This window comes from Osmerus eperlanus, chromosome 2 (assembly GCF_963692335.1).
Source record: "Osmerus eperlanus chromosome 2, fOsmEpe2.1, whole genome shotgun sequence".
Classification (NCBI taxonomy): Eukaryota; Metazoa; Chordata; class Actinopteri; order Osmeriformes; family Osmeridae; genus Osmerus; species Osmerus eperlanus.
Genome location: NC_085019.1, coordinates 24836230 through 24852833, shown reverse-complemented (window position 1 = coordinate 24852833; position 16604 = coordinate 24836230). Strand labels below are relative to the sequence as shown.

General features: G+C 55.5%; 3 protein-coding genes across 3 annotated transcripts in view; 2 read left to right on the top strand and 1 right to left on the bottom strand.

Annotated features, from left to right (window-relative positions):
- Positions 1-533: 533 nt before the first annotated feature.
- mcm5 (minichromosome maintenance complex component 5) lies at positions 534-12368 on the top strand. The gene is made up of 16 exons (XM_062455233.1): positions 534-922; positions 1393-1519; positions 1638-1766; positions 2230-2402; positions 2504-2659; positions 3250-3419; positions 7207-7378; positions 7485-7596; positions 7951-8094; positions 8543-8608; positions 8736-8912; positions 8996-9108; positions 9521-9649; positions 9878-10020; positions 11124-11251; positions 11890-12368. The coding sequence occupies exons 1-16, from the start codon at positions 753-755 to the stop codon at positions 11989-11991; spliced, it is 2211 nt and encodes a 736-aa protein (XP_062311217.1). The 5' UTR covers positions 534-752; the 3' UTR covers positions 11992-12368.
- The window catches only part of smarca4a (SWI/SNF related, matrix associated, actin dependent regulator of chromatin, subfamily a, member 4a), a 176768-nt gene continuing 168669 nt past the window's right edge, over positions 8506-16604 (bottom strand). Inside the window, exon 35 of the mRNA XM_062455230.1 lies at positions 8506-8528. The gene's annotated coding sequence lies outside the window, so the exon portion shown is untranslated. The remainder of the gene's footprint in view (positions 8529-16604) is intronic.
- Positions 15545-16604, top strand: part of foxred2 (FAD-dependent oxidoreductase domain containing 2) — a 32205-nt gene continuing 31145 nt past the window's right edge. The window contains exons 1-2 of the mRNA XM_062455157.1: positions 15545-15673; positions 16330-16552. Of these exons, the coding sequence (XP_062311141.1) occupies positions 16335-16552 (218 nt within the window). The 5' untranslated portion in view covers positions 15545-15673; positions 16330-16334. The remainder of the gene's footprint in view (positions 15674-16329; positions 16553-16604) is intronic.

Genomic DNA, 16604 nt, shown 5'->3' with positions numbered 1-16604 from the left:
GCAGTGTTACATGACTTATTATTGTTATTGTTTGATGTATAACTGCATCATCAGATCTAGCCTCTTGTTTTCTTGCCCTCTCTTCCCTGAATCCATGTCAGATGTTGCAGAAACAGGCTACATATACAGAAGAGCGTGTGCAGACTATTACATAGGGTGACCAGATTTTAGTTTGTGAAAAAGAGGACACTTCGTTGCGTACGGGTAAAAGAGGACGTCTGGTCACCTTATATTACAGAGACAGTCCTCGAGGCCGGATCTGAGTCTCATCCTTCCAAATGACCATTCACCAAGCCTGTTACCAGGGGCGTAGCTTTCATTATACACACTATAACAGTATACAATAATATTCATCATACATATAGACCTATGCCCCTGCCGGTCACCCTGTTCGGTTTCGTAGACATTCTCTGGTTTAGTCTCTTTCTTCGTCTTTTTCGCGCCACCGGTCAGCGAAGCCCCGCCTATCGCACACAGGACACGCCTCCTGAAAGCTCCATTCAGCCAATCCTATCAAGCGGCGGATACGTTCGCCTATCAGAAGCTGCAAGAAGGCGTCGGGGCTGGATCTCGCGGGTATTGACGTGTACGTTTTGCCGCGAAAAACCAAAGCGTGGAGGACTGTGTTGTCTGCTGCACGTCACCGTCTTTCACCGACCAAAACCCTCTTTTGTATTTAGCTAGATTAAGTTATTTTACTTTGTTCATCAAGAACTACATTATTACCACTTTGTTTAACTTTACGGTCAAACATGTCTGGCTTCGATGATCCGGGAGTGTACTACAGTGACAGTTTCGGAGGCGGCGAGGGACACGGAGACGAAAGTGCGTTGAAGCGCACACAGATCAAGAAGCGATTCCGTGAATTTCTCCGACAGTTCAGAGTCGGGACTGATCGTACCGGTTTCACATACAAATACAGGTAAAACAAATGATGGAACGATACGTTTTCAGCAAGTAGATCAACCGGAAGTTTGTTTGGCTACCACAATAGTCTACCCATTTAGACAGCTAGCTAAGCAGGCTAACAACCAAAACTGACTGATGCGGCTGATTAACTTCAGCTAGCTAGGCTAAGTACCTCAGATGTCTGAATAAAACCACCCGTGTTTAACTGAATTATTCGATGTTTTACGGCAGTGTTCATCATGTTGCATTACTGTCACCTGCAGGCCTTATGGTCCTCAGCATCCATTCGTTTGAAATCCACATGACCCGTTTTGTAGTCGTAAAAAAACAAGCTTTTCCTCCTTTCAACACCGTCTCCACATTGTAAAATACTTTCACTGTCGTCCTCTACCTGTCCTATTTCCTGTAACTGTCATGTGTTGTGTGCATGTGTGTGCACGATCGAGGCACAAGGCGACTGACGGCGCGTCCGGTTGTGTTTAGGGATGATCTGAAGCGGCACTATACGCTGGGGGAGTTCTGGCTGGAGGTGGAGATGGAGGACCTTGCCAGCTTCGACGAAGACATGAGCGACTGTCTGTACAAGCTGCCCTCGGACAACCTGCCCCTGGTGAGCACCAGCATGCGTGGGTTAGGAACTAGGGGATAGAGACTAGACTGGGAGGCTTGAGACTGAGTGTGTGTGCTATTGGACCATGGTGACCTCTGACCCCTGCTGTGATTGGCAGCTGGAGGAGGCAGCCCAGGAAGTGGCAGATGAGGTGACGAGGCCACGCCCCCCTGGGGAGGAGCAGGTGCAGCACATCCAGGTGATGCTGAGGAGCGACGCCCACCCTGCCTCCATACGCACCCTGAAGGTACACACACACACACTGCCTCCATACGCACCCTGAAGGTACACACACACACACTGCCTCCATACGCACCCTGAAGGTACACACACACACCCTGCATCCATACGCACCCTGAAGGTACACACACACACACTGCCTCCATACGCATCCTGAAGGTACACACACACACCCTGCATCCATACGCACCCTGAAGGTACACACACACACCCTGCATCCATACGCACCCTGAATGTACACACACACACACTGCCTCCATACGCACCCTGAAGGTACACACACACCCTGCATCCATACGCACCCTGAAGGTACACACACACACACTGCCTCCATACGCACCCTGAAGGTACACACACACTGCCTCCATACGCACCCTGAAGGTACACACACACACACACTGCCTCCATACGCACCCTGAAGGTACACACACACACTCCCTGCCTCAAAGTAACACGCAGGTTCTCCCCAGTCGGAGCAGGTGTCCCGGCTGGTGAAGGTGCCGGGCATCGTGATCTCAGCCGCGGCCGTGAGGGCCAAGGCCACCAGGGTGGCTCTGCAGTGTCGAGGATGTCGTTCTGTCATCAGCAACATCCCCCTCCCCCCCGGCCTGCAGGGCTACGCGCTGCCGCGCAAGTGCAACACGTGAGTGTACAGTACAGCCAGCCTGAGGGGGAAACGTCTGTGTTGTAACGTGTGTGTGTTGTAACGTACGTGTGTGTGTGTTGTAACGTGTGTGTTTGCAGCGAGCAGGCCGGCAGGGTGAAGTGTCCGGTGGATCCCTACTTCATCGTTCCAGACAGGTGTGTGTGTGTGGACTTCCAGACACTCCGCCTGCAGGAGTCACCAGACGCCGTCCCTCATGGAGAGATGCCCCGACACCTGCAGCTGTACTGTGACAGGTACACACACACACACACCTTCAGCTGTACTGTGACAGGTACACACACACACACACACACCTGCAGCTGCAATGTGACAGGTACACACACACACACCTGCAGCTGTACTGTGACAGGTACACATACACACACACCTGCAGCTGTACTGTGACAGGTACACACACACACACCTGCAGCTGTACTGTGACAGGTACACACACACACACCTGCAGCTGTACTGTGACAGGTACACACACACACACCTGCAGCTGTACTGTGACAGGTACACACACACACCTGCAGCTGTACTGTGACAGGTACACACACACACCTGCAGCTGTACTGTGACAGGTACACACACACACACCTGCAGCTGTACTGTGACAGGTACACACACACACCTGCAGCTGTACTGTGACAGGTACACACACACACACCTGCAGCTGTACTGTGACAGGTACACACACACACACCTGCAGCTGTACTGTGACAGGTACACACACACACACCTGCAGCTGTACTGTGACAGGTACACACACACACACCTGCAGCTGTACTGTGACAGGTACACACACACACCTGCAGCTGTACTAATAGGTCCCTCCTCCCAGGTACCTGTGTGACCGTGTCGTCCCTGGTAACCGGGTCACCATCATGGGCATCTACTCCATAAAGAAGATGGCCGCCGCCAAGGCCCGCGGGCGGGAGAAGAGCTCCGGGGTGGGGATCCGCGCCTCCTACCTGAGGGTGGTGGGCATCAGCCTGGACACAGAGGGGGCAGGTAGGCACCGGGGACTTGGGGGGCCAGGTGGGCCCTGGGGGGCCAGGTGGGCCCTGGGGGGCCAGGTGGGCCAGGTGGGCCATGGGGGGCCAGGTGGGCCATGGGGGGCCAGGTGGGCCATGGGGGGCCATGGGGGGCCAGGTGGGCCCTGGGGGGCCAGGTGGGCCCTGGGGGGCCAGGTGGGCCATGGGGGGCACCGGGGGACATGGGGGGCCAGGTGGGGGACATGGGGGGCCAGGTGGGCCCTGGGGGGCCAGGTGGGCCCTGGGGGGCCAGGTGGGCCATGGGGGGCCAGGTGGGCCATGGGGGGCCAGGTGGGCCATGGGGGGCCATGGGGGGCCAGGTGGGCCCTGGGGGGCCAGGTGGGCCATGGGGGGCACCGGGGGACCTGGGGGGCACCGGGGGACCTGGGGGGCCAGTGGGCCATGGGGGGCCCTGGGGGGCCCTGGGGGGACCTGGGGGGCCAGGTGGGCCATGGGGGGGGGGGGGGGGAAGCATTATTTGAGAATATGAAGGGTCGGGATAAGGCTGACATTGGCTAGTTTAGTTAGGCACACCTTCATCTTTGAAAGGCCATATTGCAGGTTAAACACCACTGTTGATTAATCGGTACAGGAAGCACTCAAGATATGTATATTACTTAAAAAATCTCCAAATGGTGTTAAAGACCAGTTTTTGTCGTTTTGGTGTTAGCATGAGCATATTAGCGCAATTCAACGATGACGTCACGTTGGGGAGTCGTGGAGGAGAGAAGCCTCAGCCTAGTACTAGAACTATGGCGACTGACTGGGATGAGGAAGAGGTGGCAAAAACCAATAATGTGTATGATGGCCCGCAGCAGTATAATTTCGAACCAAGTAGACATGAGAGGGCAAATGAGGAATTGCCGAGGCCTGATGGCCGTCAAAGCCAATTAAATGCATGGTCCGAGGAGAATGAGTGGAGAGTTTGTGAAGTGTCCTGGTGAGTTGCTATCATTTAGCAACGCAGCAACGAGCTCTGGAGCTACTAACAGCAGTGCACATATACCATTTTCTTTTTACTGTCAGTGAATAGCACCAAGTGAAAGTCAACGTTTTCTTTATATCTATTGACAGTGATCATTCAGGGCCTGATATTAACTTTTTGAGGCACTAGCCTACATTTACGTTTCACTTTTCCATGCACAAAAGTCACGTCCGGGTAAAGATTGTGCCTTTGACCAACGAAGATGAGCGAAGATGAGCTGTAATATTCTACAATTGAGGTGTTATAATTTTTTTTATTTCTTACATTAAACATTTACACAACTTCTGCAGAATGAAACACTTTCTGTTATGTACTGTATTGCAGCTTCGTCCCAATATCTCTACAGACCGTGCAGCTAATTTAATGCTCAACACTTGGAACGGGGGCTTACTTGAAAGAGGAATGATTTACTGTGTCTTCTCTTACACTATCAGGGCTTGGAAATACGGTGACTTGCTAAAGTAGGCAAATGGCTAGTAGAACATAACATTTCAAATTTCAGTCAATCAAACAGCTGCAAGACCCATGAATGTTATATGAAATGTTATATACAGCTAGCAAACTAACGTTAGCTAGCATCGCTAACAACATTGGCTAACTCAACTGCGATAGGCTATCCTCAGTATTTACAAGCTGGCCAGTGAAGTAACATGGCATTTTATTTTGTTTTGAGTTTAAACTTGTCCAGTGGGGCAGGTACATTTCTCTTCCACTTGCCCTACAAAAAAATCAACTTGTCCCGGACAATCATGTCGTTAGCTGTAGTTCAGATAAGTAGACTAGTACTACCGGTAAACTTATTAGATTTAGAAATAGAAGACATCATGCTAGCTATGGGCTAACTTGCCAGTCCCAACTGTAAAATCCCCCCAAGATCATCCCTAATTAACTATTGTCCCCGACGCTGTAAACACATTTCCGATTAGATGCCCCATGTTTTGACGGTACTAGCAGAGCCCATATTAGACATTCTCTGGTACTAGCCTAGTGTTTATTTGTAATCGATTTCAATGGTCTGTCGTCTCCCCAACGTGACGTCATGCAATGCATTGTGGGCGAAAGAAGAATCATTGCAAAAAGTAGCTACTTTTTGGGTGTGCTCAAGCCTTCGGCGAGAGCACAACCTTTGTTCTCTCACATATATATTATTATTATTCTTTTTGCCCCCCTAAAACTCAGTCAATATTTGGCCTACATAGACAACCTAGGTGTCTTGGTAGCGATTGAGTTGCTTCTATTGGGATATATGTTCCGTTGCATGGTTTAGGCTCAAGTTACGTTTTTGTGGCGAAAAGTGAAGCTAAAGGTGGCTAATTTGCTAGCCACAGTCACTGACGTTACTAACGTCACTACGTCACTAAGGTCACGAAAACACGCGTGACTACCTTGGGCAGAACATTCGTTTCGCATCTGTTAACTTGGGGGATAGCTAGGCTAACTATAGCTTTACTGCAAGTACATCTACTTTCGGAAACAGTAGTCTACTATTTCACTGAAGTATTAGCATCATGACATTAGCCTGTGTTGCCCGGGCAACACATACTACAGTGGTCTATGATGTATCTGTTTTCAATTGTTAAAATACACATTCCTCACATATACATTTTCGTTGTAGGATTTATTCTGACATTAGTAAACGATTTGTTGGTGAAATTACCATTACCTGTGGTTTCAAACCAGTGTACTGTAGCTCACTGCAACGCTGTAGCCTACGCAAGACACTACACAAACATCTACACAACTGTTTAGGAAGTCAAACGGCGACAGAACATGTTCGGCACTCCCCTTACTTAAATCAAAAGTCTATCTAACTACTAACCTGAACTTCATTGCCACAGCCTAAACGTTGTCAATCTGTTCATGAAAATAATTAATTTCAGCCTAAACCGTACAACGGAACGTTAAATCCAATTCAACCAACGCAATCGCTACCAAGACGAACACAGCAGTAGTCTAGTACTGTACCGTAGTAGTACAATTTACCGGGGCAGCTTCTCCACACAGGGCTATATCGCATTTTGCGTTGTTACTGACAATGATCGCTACCAGTGAGCTTTTTATGAATGAGAGATTTTCCACTAAATAAATGTCAAGCTTATTTACGTTTTGGGGGGCATATTTTCAGTTAGCAGATGGTACTGTTTGAATCGCGATTCCATCTTCTACTGCCGGGTAACGTCGTAGAATAATCTTCAAAGGGGTTCTTTATTAATGAATGAATGCAATGAGTAGGCTAAATGCCTGAAAATATCATGAGAAGGGAAAAACTTAAAATGACGTTTAAGTCATAGAGATTAGGTCAATTTGTACACCGGTCTGCCAAATTTATTCGTTTTGATTCAACGATGAGGCAGCCTCTTGCAGGGGAAATGAGAAGACATCTATTTCATTCTACACTTCACTCGTATTTTCAGTTGTAAATGAGCAGCAAAAAAAAAATGCTTTTAAATCTATGTAATCTTTATAAATAAGTATGCATTTTTATATAAAATATACAGAAATATCAGTTGTAAAAATGTCATTCAAAAACGGACCCCTGTGCAACCGACGCAAGCAAGCACACCCTACAATTTCCCCAGAAATTGTACCCTCTCTAGTTTGTATTATATTCCGTTTTGTGACACCCAACAACATCAAATACAATGGATAACAGTTTAAATGTTTATTACCAACAAGCAAATAGCGCAAATTCGTTGGAAAAATAAACCTGCCATATGGCCTTTAAGCTTCCAAGATTACAATAACCGTGACTTTCCCTCCCTCCCTCCTCCTCCCTCAGGACGAGGTGCCACCTCCTCTGTCTCCCCGCAGGAGGAGGAGGAATTGCGAGCGCTGGCGGCCTCCCCTGACGTCTACGCCTCCCTGGCGCGCTCCCTTGCTCCCTCCATCTACGGCAGCGAGGACCTGAAGAAGGCCATCGTGTGCCTGCTGCTCGGAGGGTCTCGCAAGAGGTGGGGCCACACTGACCCTCATCCACTAACCCTACCCACTAGTGTCATATGGCAGAGTATACAGCCATCTCTTGAGGTCATAAATGACCCAAGATTCCCCCCACAGACTCCCAGATGGTCTGACCCGGCGAGGGGACATCAATCTGCTGATGCTGGGAGACCCGGGGACAGCCAAGTCTCAACTGCTGAAGTTTGTGGAGCGCTGTTCTCCTATCGGGGTACACAACTCTACATCTATATATCATATATACACATGTAACTACATCTACATGTCATATATACACATGTAACTACATCTATATATCATATATACACATGTAACTACATCTATATATCATATATACACATGTAACTCTACATCTACATGTCATATATACACATGTAACTTTACATCTACATGTCATATATACGCATGTAACTACATTTATATATCATATATACACATGTAACTATCGATATATCATATAACACTACCTTCTATGTGTTCTATATACACATACAACACTATGTATATACTAGCAGCCCAGCAGCTTTCTCCAGGATGAGATGTTTAAGATGCCCCCTGCTTCCAGGTGTACACCTCAGGGAAGGGCAGCAGTGCGGCAGGGCTGACGGCATCCGTGCTCAGGGACCCCCAGACGCGAGGGTTCATCATGGAGGGAGGGGCCATGGTGCTGGCTGATGGGGGCGTGGTCTGCATCGACGAGTTCGACAAGGTGAGGAGCAGAGTAGAGCACAGTAGAACTCACTAAAACACAGTTCACATAGGTTATTCTAAAGGAACGTCTAAACCTCCTCCTCTCCCCCCTCCCTCCCTCCCCCCTGCCCTCCTCTCCCTCCCCTCCCCCCTCCCCTCCCTCCCCCCTGCTCTCCCTCCCCCCTGCTCTCCCCCCTCCCTCCCTCCCCCCTGCCCTCCTCTCCCTCCCCTCCCCCCTCCCCTCCCTCCCCCCTGCCCTCCTCTCCCTCCCCTCCCCCCTCCCCTCCCTCCCCCCTGCTCTCCCTCCCCCCTGCTCTCCCCCCTCCCTCCCTCCCCCCTGCCCTCCTCTCCCTCCCCCCTCCCCTCCCTCCCCCCTGCTCTCCCTCCCCCCTGCTCTCCCTCCCCCCTCCCTCCCCCCTGCCCTCCTCTCCCCCCTCCCTCCCCCCTGCCCTCCTCTCCCTCTCCAGATGAGAGAGGATGACAGAGTAGCGATCCACGAGGCCATGGAACAACAGACCATCTCTATCGCCAAGGTAACACTCTCCTCCCCGCTCTCCTCCCCGCTCTCCATCTTCCTCTCCATCCCTCTCTCTCCGTTCCTGCACTGTAGTGATGTACGTCTGACCTCTGTAGTGATGTACGTCTGACCTCTGACCCCAGGCGGGCATCACCACCACCCTGAACTCGCGCTGCTCCGTTCTGGCGGCTGCCAACTCCGTGTTCGGCCGCTGGGACGACACCAAGGGGGAGGACAACATTGACTTCATGCCCACCATCCTGTCTCGCTTCGACATGATTTTCATCATCAAAGACCACCACGACCAGCAGAGAGACATGGTAAGGGAGTGTGTGCCCAGGGGAGTGTGTGTGTGTGTCGAGTGGTGTGTGTGTGTGTTTGAACCCTCTATCCCCGCCCCCAGACTCTGGCTCGTCATGTGATGAACGTCCACCTGAGCGCCCAGACGCAGCTGGACGGCACAGAGGGGGAGATCCCTCTCTCCACCCTCAAGAAGTACATCTCCTACGCCCGCCTGTGAGTCCCCCACACACTACAGGAGAGACCCTCACTGCTGTCTAGAGACCCTCACTGCTGTCTAGAGACCCTCACTGCTGTCTAGAGAGAGACCCTCACTGCTGTCTAGAGAGAGACCCTCACTGCTGTCTAGAGAGAGACCCTCACTGCTGTCTAGAGAGAGACCCTCACTGCTGTCTAGAGAGAGACCCTCACTGCTGTCTAGAGAGACCCTCACTGCTGTCTAGAGAGACCCTTACTGCTGTCTAGAGAGACCCTTACTGCTGTCTAGAGAGACCCTCACTGCTGTCTAGAGAGACCCTCACTGCTGTCTAGAGAGAGACCCTCACTGCTGTCTACAGACCCTCACTGCTGTCTAGAATAAGCTGCAGTGTGCGCATAGTCATGGTAACGCTGAGTGATGTCATGACAGGAAGTGCGGCCCGCGTCTGTCAGCTGGCGCAGCGGAGAAGCTGAAGAATCGTTACGTGGTGATGAGGAGCGGGGCGAGGGAACACGAGAGGGACAGTGACCGCCGGGCCTCCATCCCCATCACCGTCAGGTACACACACACACACACACACACACAGGTCAGTCACACACACACACACAGGTCAGTCACACACACACACACAGGTCAGCAACACACAAACACACACACAGGTCAGTAACACACACACACACAGGTCAGTAACACACACACACACAGGTCAGTAACACACACACGCGTAGGGCCCCCATCACTGTCTTCCATGCTAAACCCCCTGCTGCTCTGTGCTGCCCCCTGCAGGCAGCTGGAGGCAGTGGTGCGCATCGCTGAGTCCCTGGCTAAGATGAGGCTGCAGGCTGTGGCAGGGGAGGAGGAGGTGGACGAGGCCCTGCGCCTGTTCCAGGTCTCCACCCTGGACGCAGCGCTCTCCGGCAGCCTGGCAGGTAGGGAGAGGTGCGTGTGCTGCTGACCTGTGTGTGTGCTGCTGACCTGCTGACCTGTGTGTGTGCTGCTGACCTGTGTGTGTGTGCTGCTGACCTGTGTGTGTGCTGCTGACCTGTGCGTGTGCTGCTGACCTGTGTGTGTGCTGCTGACCTGTGCGTGTGCTGCTGACCTGTGCGTGTGTTGCTGACCTGTGTGTGTGTGCTGCTGACCTGTGCGTGTGCTGCTGACCTGTGCGTGTGTTGCTGACCTGTGTGTGTGCTGCTGACCTGTGTGTGTGCTGCTGACCTGTGTGTGTGTGCTGCTGACCTGTGCGTGTGCTGCTGACCTGTGCGTGTGTTGCTGACCTGTGTGTGTGCTGCTGACCTGTGTGTGTGCTGCTGACCTGTGTGTGTGCTGCTGACCTGTGTGTGTGCTGCTGACCTGTGTGTGTGTTGCTGACCTGTGTGTGTGCTGCTGACCTGTGTGTGTGTGCTGCTGACCTGTGTGTGTGTTGCTGACCTGTGTGTGTGCTGCTGACCTGTGTGTGTGCTGCTGACCTGTGTGTGTGCTGCTGACCTGTGTGTGTGTTGCTGACCTGTGTGTGTGTGCTGCTGACCTGTGTGTGTGCTGCTGACCTGTGTGTGTGCTGCTGACCTGTGTGTGTGCTGCTGACCTGTGTGTGTGCTGCTGACCTGTGTGTGTGCTGCTGACCTGTGTGTGTGCTGCTGACCTGTGTGTGTGCTGCTGACCTGTGTGTGTGCTGCTGACCTGTGTGTGTGCTGCTGACCTGTGTGTGTGCTGCTGACCTGTGTGTGTGTGCTGCTGACCTGTGTGTGTGTTGCTGACCTGTGTGTGTGCTGCTGACCTGTGTGTGTGTGCTGCTGACCTGTGTGTGTGTTGCTGACCTGTGTGTGTGTGTTGCTGACCTGTGTGTGTGTTGCTGACCTGTGTGTGTGTGTTGCTGACCTGTGTGTGTGTGCTGCTGACCTGTGTGTGTGTTGCTGACCTGTGTGTGTGTGTTGCTGACCTGTGTGTGTGTTGCTGACCTGTGTGTGTGTTGCTGACCTGTGTGTGTGTGTTGCTGACCTGTGTGTGTGTTGCTGACCTGTGTGTGTGGGAGCAGGTGTGGAGGGCTTCACCACCCAGGAGGATCAGGAGATGGTGTCTCGTATCGAGAAGCAGCTGAAGAGACGCTTTGCCATCGGATCCCAGGTCTCCGAACACAGCATCCTGCAGGACTTCACCAAACAGGTACACACACACACTAGCACAGCATCTTGCAGGACTTCACCAAGCAGGTACACACACACTTGCACAGATTCCACTTTTTGGTTGTCTTTAAATTGATCCGCCCTCTCCTCCTCTCCTCCCCCTCGCTCTCCTCCCCCTCGCTCTCCTCCCCCTCGCTCTCCTCCCCCTCGCTCTCCTCCCCCTCGCTCTCCTCCCCCTCCCTCTCCTCCCCCTCTCCTCCTCCCCTTCCCTCTCCTCCTCCCCCTCCCTCTCCTCCTCCCCCTCCCTCTCCTCCTCCCCCTCTCCTCCCTCTCCTCCTCCTCCCCCTCCCTCTCCCTCTCCTCCCCTCCCTCTCCTCCTCCTCCCTCTCCTCCCTCTCCCTCTCCTCCCCCTCCCTCTCCTCCTCCTCTCCCTCTCCCTCTCCTCCTCCCCCTCTCCTCCCTCTCCCTCTCCTCCTCCCCCTCCCTCTCCTCCTCCTCCCTCTCCTCCTCCTCCCTCTCCTCCTCCCTCTCCTCCTCCCCTCCCTCTCCTCCTCCTCCTCCCTCTCCTCCTCCCCCTCCCTCTCCTCCTCCCCCTCCCTCTCCTCCTCCCCCTCCCCTCCCTCTCCTCCTCCCTCTCCCTTTCCTCCTCCCCTTCCCTCTCCTCCTCTGCCCCTGTAGAAGTACCCAGAGCAGGCCATCATCAAGGTTCTCCATCTGATGATGCGGAGAGGAGAGCTGCAGCACCGCATGCAGAGGAAAGTTTTGTACAGGGTCAAGTAAGGGTCACCAGGGGTCACGGTGATTGTCGGTGCAGGACAACGTCTGCTTGTCTCCGTGGTAACCTGTGGAGCTGCGGGTATATGCTTGTTTCCGTGGAGACCAGCGTGGTGGTGGAGAGATGCTGTATATAGAGATGTTACCATGGATAAATACATACATATTCAAACACATGTGGGTGTCACTAGTGTAGCATCTGTTGAATTAGACCATTATGTTCACATTGTGTAAAATGTATGTAACAATAATACTGTTGAAATCTTCAAATATATGTAACAGTTCCTCTGTTCAATTGAGAACACAAGATTCTGTCAGCGTGTGGGGCAGGGCTGGCTGAGGTGGTTTCTGCAGATAAATAAAATTGATGTTTTGCAATATGACTTCCTGAAGACTCATTTGTTAAGGTTATGACAGTATCCTTTAAATATTGACGAGATGAATTGCAAATTGATCCATTGTGTGGGTGCTATGGGTTTGCTATCACATGGGGGGGGTTGAGGTTTGTAGCTTCCAGGTCATCAGATTATTTTGGATGGTATTAAAAGCAGAGCTGAAGTCCATGAAGAAGATCCTGACGCTGGTCGCTGGGACGCCGTCGGGCCCAGGGGTCGCTGGGACGCCGTCGGGCCCAGGGGTCGCTGGGATGCCGTCGGGCCCAGGGGTCGCTGGGACGCCGTCGGGCCCAGGGGTCGCTGGGACGCCGTCGGGCCCAGGGGTCGCTGGGACGCCGTCGGGCCCAGGGGTCGCTGGGACGCCGTCGGGCCCAGGGGTCGCTGGGACGCCGTCGGGCCCAGGGGTCGCTGGGACGCCGTCGGGCCCAGGGGTCGCTGGGACGCCGTCGGGCCCAGGGGTCGCTGGGACGCCGTCGGGCCCAGGGGTCGCTGGGACGCCGTCGGGCCCAGGGGTCGCTGGGACGCCGTCGGGCCCAGGGGTCGCTGGGACGCCGTCGGGCCCAGGGGTCCGCTGGGATGCCGTCGGGCCCAGGGGTCCGCTGGAACGCCGTCGGGCCCAGAGGTCGCTGGGACGCCGTCGGGCCCAGGGGTCCGCTGGAATGCCGTCGGGCCCAGGGGTCGCTGGGATGCCGTCGGGCCCAGGGGTCGCTGGGACGCCGTCGGGCCCAGGGGTCGCTGGGACGCCGTCGGGCCCAGGGGTCGCTGGGATGCCGTCGGGCCCAGGGGTCGCTGGGACGCCGTCGGGCCCAGGGGTCGCTGGGACGCCGTCGGGCCCAGGGGTCGCTGGGACGCCGTCGGGCCCAGGGGTCGCTGGGACGCCGTCGGGCCCAGGGGTCGCTGGAATGCCGTCGGGCCCAGGGGTCGCTGGGACGCCGTCGGGCCCAGGGGTCCGCTGGAATGCCGTCGGGCCCAGGGGTCGCTGGGACGCCGTCGGGCCCAGGGGTCGCTGGGACGCCGTCGGGCCCAGGGGTCGCTGGGACGCCGTCGGGCCCAGGGGTCGCTGGGACGCCGTCGGGCCCAGGGGTCGCTGGGACGCCGTCGGGCCCAGGGGTCCGCTGGGACGCCGTCGGGCCCAGGGGTCGCTGGGACGCCGTCGGGCCCAGGGGTCGCTGGGATGCCGTCGGGCCCAGGGGTCGCTGGGACGCCGTCGGGCCCAGGGGTCGCTGGGACGCCGTCGGGCCCAGGGGTCGCTGGGATGCCGTCGGGCCCAGGGGTCGCTGGGACGCCGTCGGGCCCAGGGGTCGCTGGAATGCCGTCGGGCCCAGGGGTCCGCTGGAATGCCGTCGGGCCCAGGGGTCGCTGGGACGCCGTCGGGCCCAGGGGTCGCTGGGACGCCGTCGGGCCCAGGGGTCCGCTGGGACGCCGTCGGGCCCAGGGGTCGCTGGGACGCCGTCGGGCCCAGGGGTCGCTGGAACGCCGTCGGGCCCAGGGGTCGCTGGGACGCCGTCGGGCCCAGGGGTCGCTGGGACGCCGTCGGGCCCAGGGGTCGCTGGGACGCCGTCGGGCCCAGGGGTCGCTGGGACGCCGTCGGGCCCAGGGGTCCGCTGGGACGCCGTCGGGCCCAGGGGTCGCTGGGACGCCGTCGGGCCCAGGGGTCGCTGGGACGCCGTCGGGCCCAGGGGTCGCTGGGACGCCGTCGGGCCCAGGGGTCGCTGGGACGCCGTCGGGCCCAGGGGTCGCTGGGACGCCGTCGGGCCCAGGGGTCGCTGGGACGCCGTCGGGCCCAGGGGTCGCTGGGACGCCGTCGGGCCCAGGGGTCGCTGGGACGCCGTCGGGCCCAGGGGTCGCTGGGACGCCGTCGGGCCCAGGGGTCCGCTGGGACGCCGTCGGGCCCAGGGGTCGCTGGGACGCCGTCGGGCCCAGGGGTCGCTGGGACGCCGTCGGGCCCAGGGGTCGCTGGGATGCCGTCGGGCCCAGGGGTCGCTGGGACGCCGTCGGGCCCAGGGGTCCGCTGGGACGCCGTCGGGCCCAGGGGTCGCTGGGATGCCGTCGGGCCCAGGGGTCGCTGGAACGCCGTCGGGCCCAGGGGTCGCTGGGACGCCGTCGGGCCCAGGGGTCGCTGGAATGCCGTCGGGCCCAGGGGTCGCTGGGACGCCGTCGGGCCCAGGGGTCGCTGGGACGCCGTCGGGCCCAGGGGTCGCTGGGACGCCGTCGGGCCCAGGGGTCGCTGGGACGCCGTCGGGCCCAGGGGTCGCTGGGACGCCGTCGGGCCCAGGGGTCGCTGGGACGCCGTCGGGCCCAGGGGTCGCTGGGACGCCGTCGGGCCCAGGGGTCGCTGGGACGCCGTCGGGCCCAGGGGTCCGCTGGGACGCCGTCGGGCCCAGGGGTCGCTGGGACGCCGTCGGGCCCAGGGGTCGCTGGGACGCCGTCGGGCCCAGGGGTCCGCTGGGACGCCGTCGGGCCCAGGGGTCTTACTCTTGTCCAGCTCGGCTATGCTGGCGCCCTACCTCCTCTGTCTTTGGGGTCTGGTGGAGGGAGAACTCTCAACCATCTTTCACATTCAGTCATCCTGAGTATCAAAGTGGGCATCAAAAGTATTCAGTTCTTTTGCAAAGGATTCTGGGTTGGTTATTGCACACAGGTTGGGTTTAAATTCACACCCAGTTAGGGTTGTCACCTTCTGAGTGCCTGCTTGGTATTCATGTTGCCAAATTCAAATTTCAGTTTGTAGCCTACATCAATTTTAATTTTGCCAAAACCTCCTTTTTTATTTCTCGATTTACCATTTTGAGGCTAGCACAGTCTTAGCATGGAACTGCTTTAGCCACGACTGACCTGTTTATTCAAGTCAGGTTTGATACTTTAATCCCATTTTTTGAGTGGCCTTTATGGAACAGGCCCCTGGAGGCTGACAGTGTGGAAACGTCTGTTTTATATTTACTATAAATAATCAAATGTATCCGCGAATTAAAAGCCAGAAAATGAGGTGTATAATATGACGTCATGTACTTTTGAGTAATATCGTTATTTCAACAGGATAATGGATTTACGGAATTATAAAAGTGAACTAATTTTAAAATTATTTAGAATACCGGTAATCTTGTTTTCAAACGCATGCTCGGTCATCATAGGTCAGCGGGTTGCAGGGGGCGGGGCTAGGATGCTGGGTCTCGAGAAGGGGGCGCGGGCTCCCTTACAAAACCAGACCGTTTTTAAAAATGTAGGTCTGTTACCGTCCCAGGCTGATGACAAACCACGAGATCTACCGGGATTAGAATACACCGCACCTACAGGTAAACTAACTTTCAACGTCTGTTTATCGTTCCATCTCGGCTCACGGAGCGCAGCTGGAATAACGGGCGAATACCGCCGCATCCTCCGCAGCCGAGGGCTGATGTGGTGGGGGTGAGTTTAAGGAGAGCACGGGGTCTCTCTCGGGACCGGAGGCCCGCAGGTAAATACGGTGTTACCTCGGTTTATATAGGTACAATGCACATCTTAAACTTACTTGAAACGAAGATACATACAGGCTACCCTGTAGACGAGTGTACCATCACACGCTTGCTACATAAATATGGGGAATGCACGCCTTTATTTACTAATAATTAAAAAACGCAGTGAATGTTTGGTGGGTTTGGTTGGGCAGAAGTGATCGCACTTCACGTTATTGCTGCCACGATCCCGTCTACAACAACACAGTTCTGATAAATCCTAGATGCAACAGACCTTTTTAGTTTCCCATCTGTATCTCCTTCCTGTAGGATCTCCTTCCTGTAGGATCTCCAGCTGTAGGATCTCCTTCCTGTAGGATCTCCTTCCTGTAGGATCTCCAGCTGTAGGATCTCCAGCTGTAGGATCTCCAGCTGTAGGATCTCCTTCCTGTAGGATCTCCAGCTGTAGGATCTCCAGCTGTAGGATCTCCAGGTCATGTATAAACTTGTCTCTCTAGGTGTCATGGCCGGCGCCCTCCTCCATCTTATGGTCCTCCTGACAACTCTGCCCCACCGTCTCCATGGAGACCAGAATAACGGCCACAACGCCTCCCGTCGCCATGACTACTGCGTGCTGGGGGCGGGTCCTGCAGGCCTGCAGATGGGCTACTTCCTGCAGCGGGCACAGAGGGATTACATCATCCTGGAGAGGAACTCTGGACCCGGCAGCTTCTTCAACATGTGAGACACACACACTACACATATGGGTCAGAGGCAGGGGTCAGAGGCAGGG

Bases quoted from the DNA above. Each gene is read 5' to 3' on its own strand.
- mcm5 (XM_062455233.1), top strand. From the start codon at position 753: ATGTCTGGCTTCGATGATCCGGGAGTGTACTACAGTGACAGTTTCGGA. The intron at 923-1,392 runs GTAAAACAAATG...GGTTGTGTTTAG, and splicing joins GGTTTCACATACAAATACAG to GGATGATCTGAAGCGGCACT. The intron at 8,913-8,995 runs GTAAGGGAGTGT...CCCCGCCCCCAG, and splicing joins ACGACCAGCAGAGAGACATG to ACTCTGGCTCGTCATGTGAT.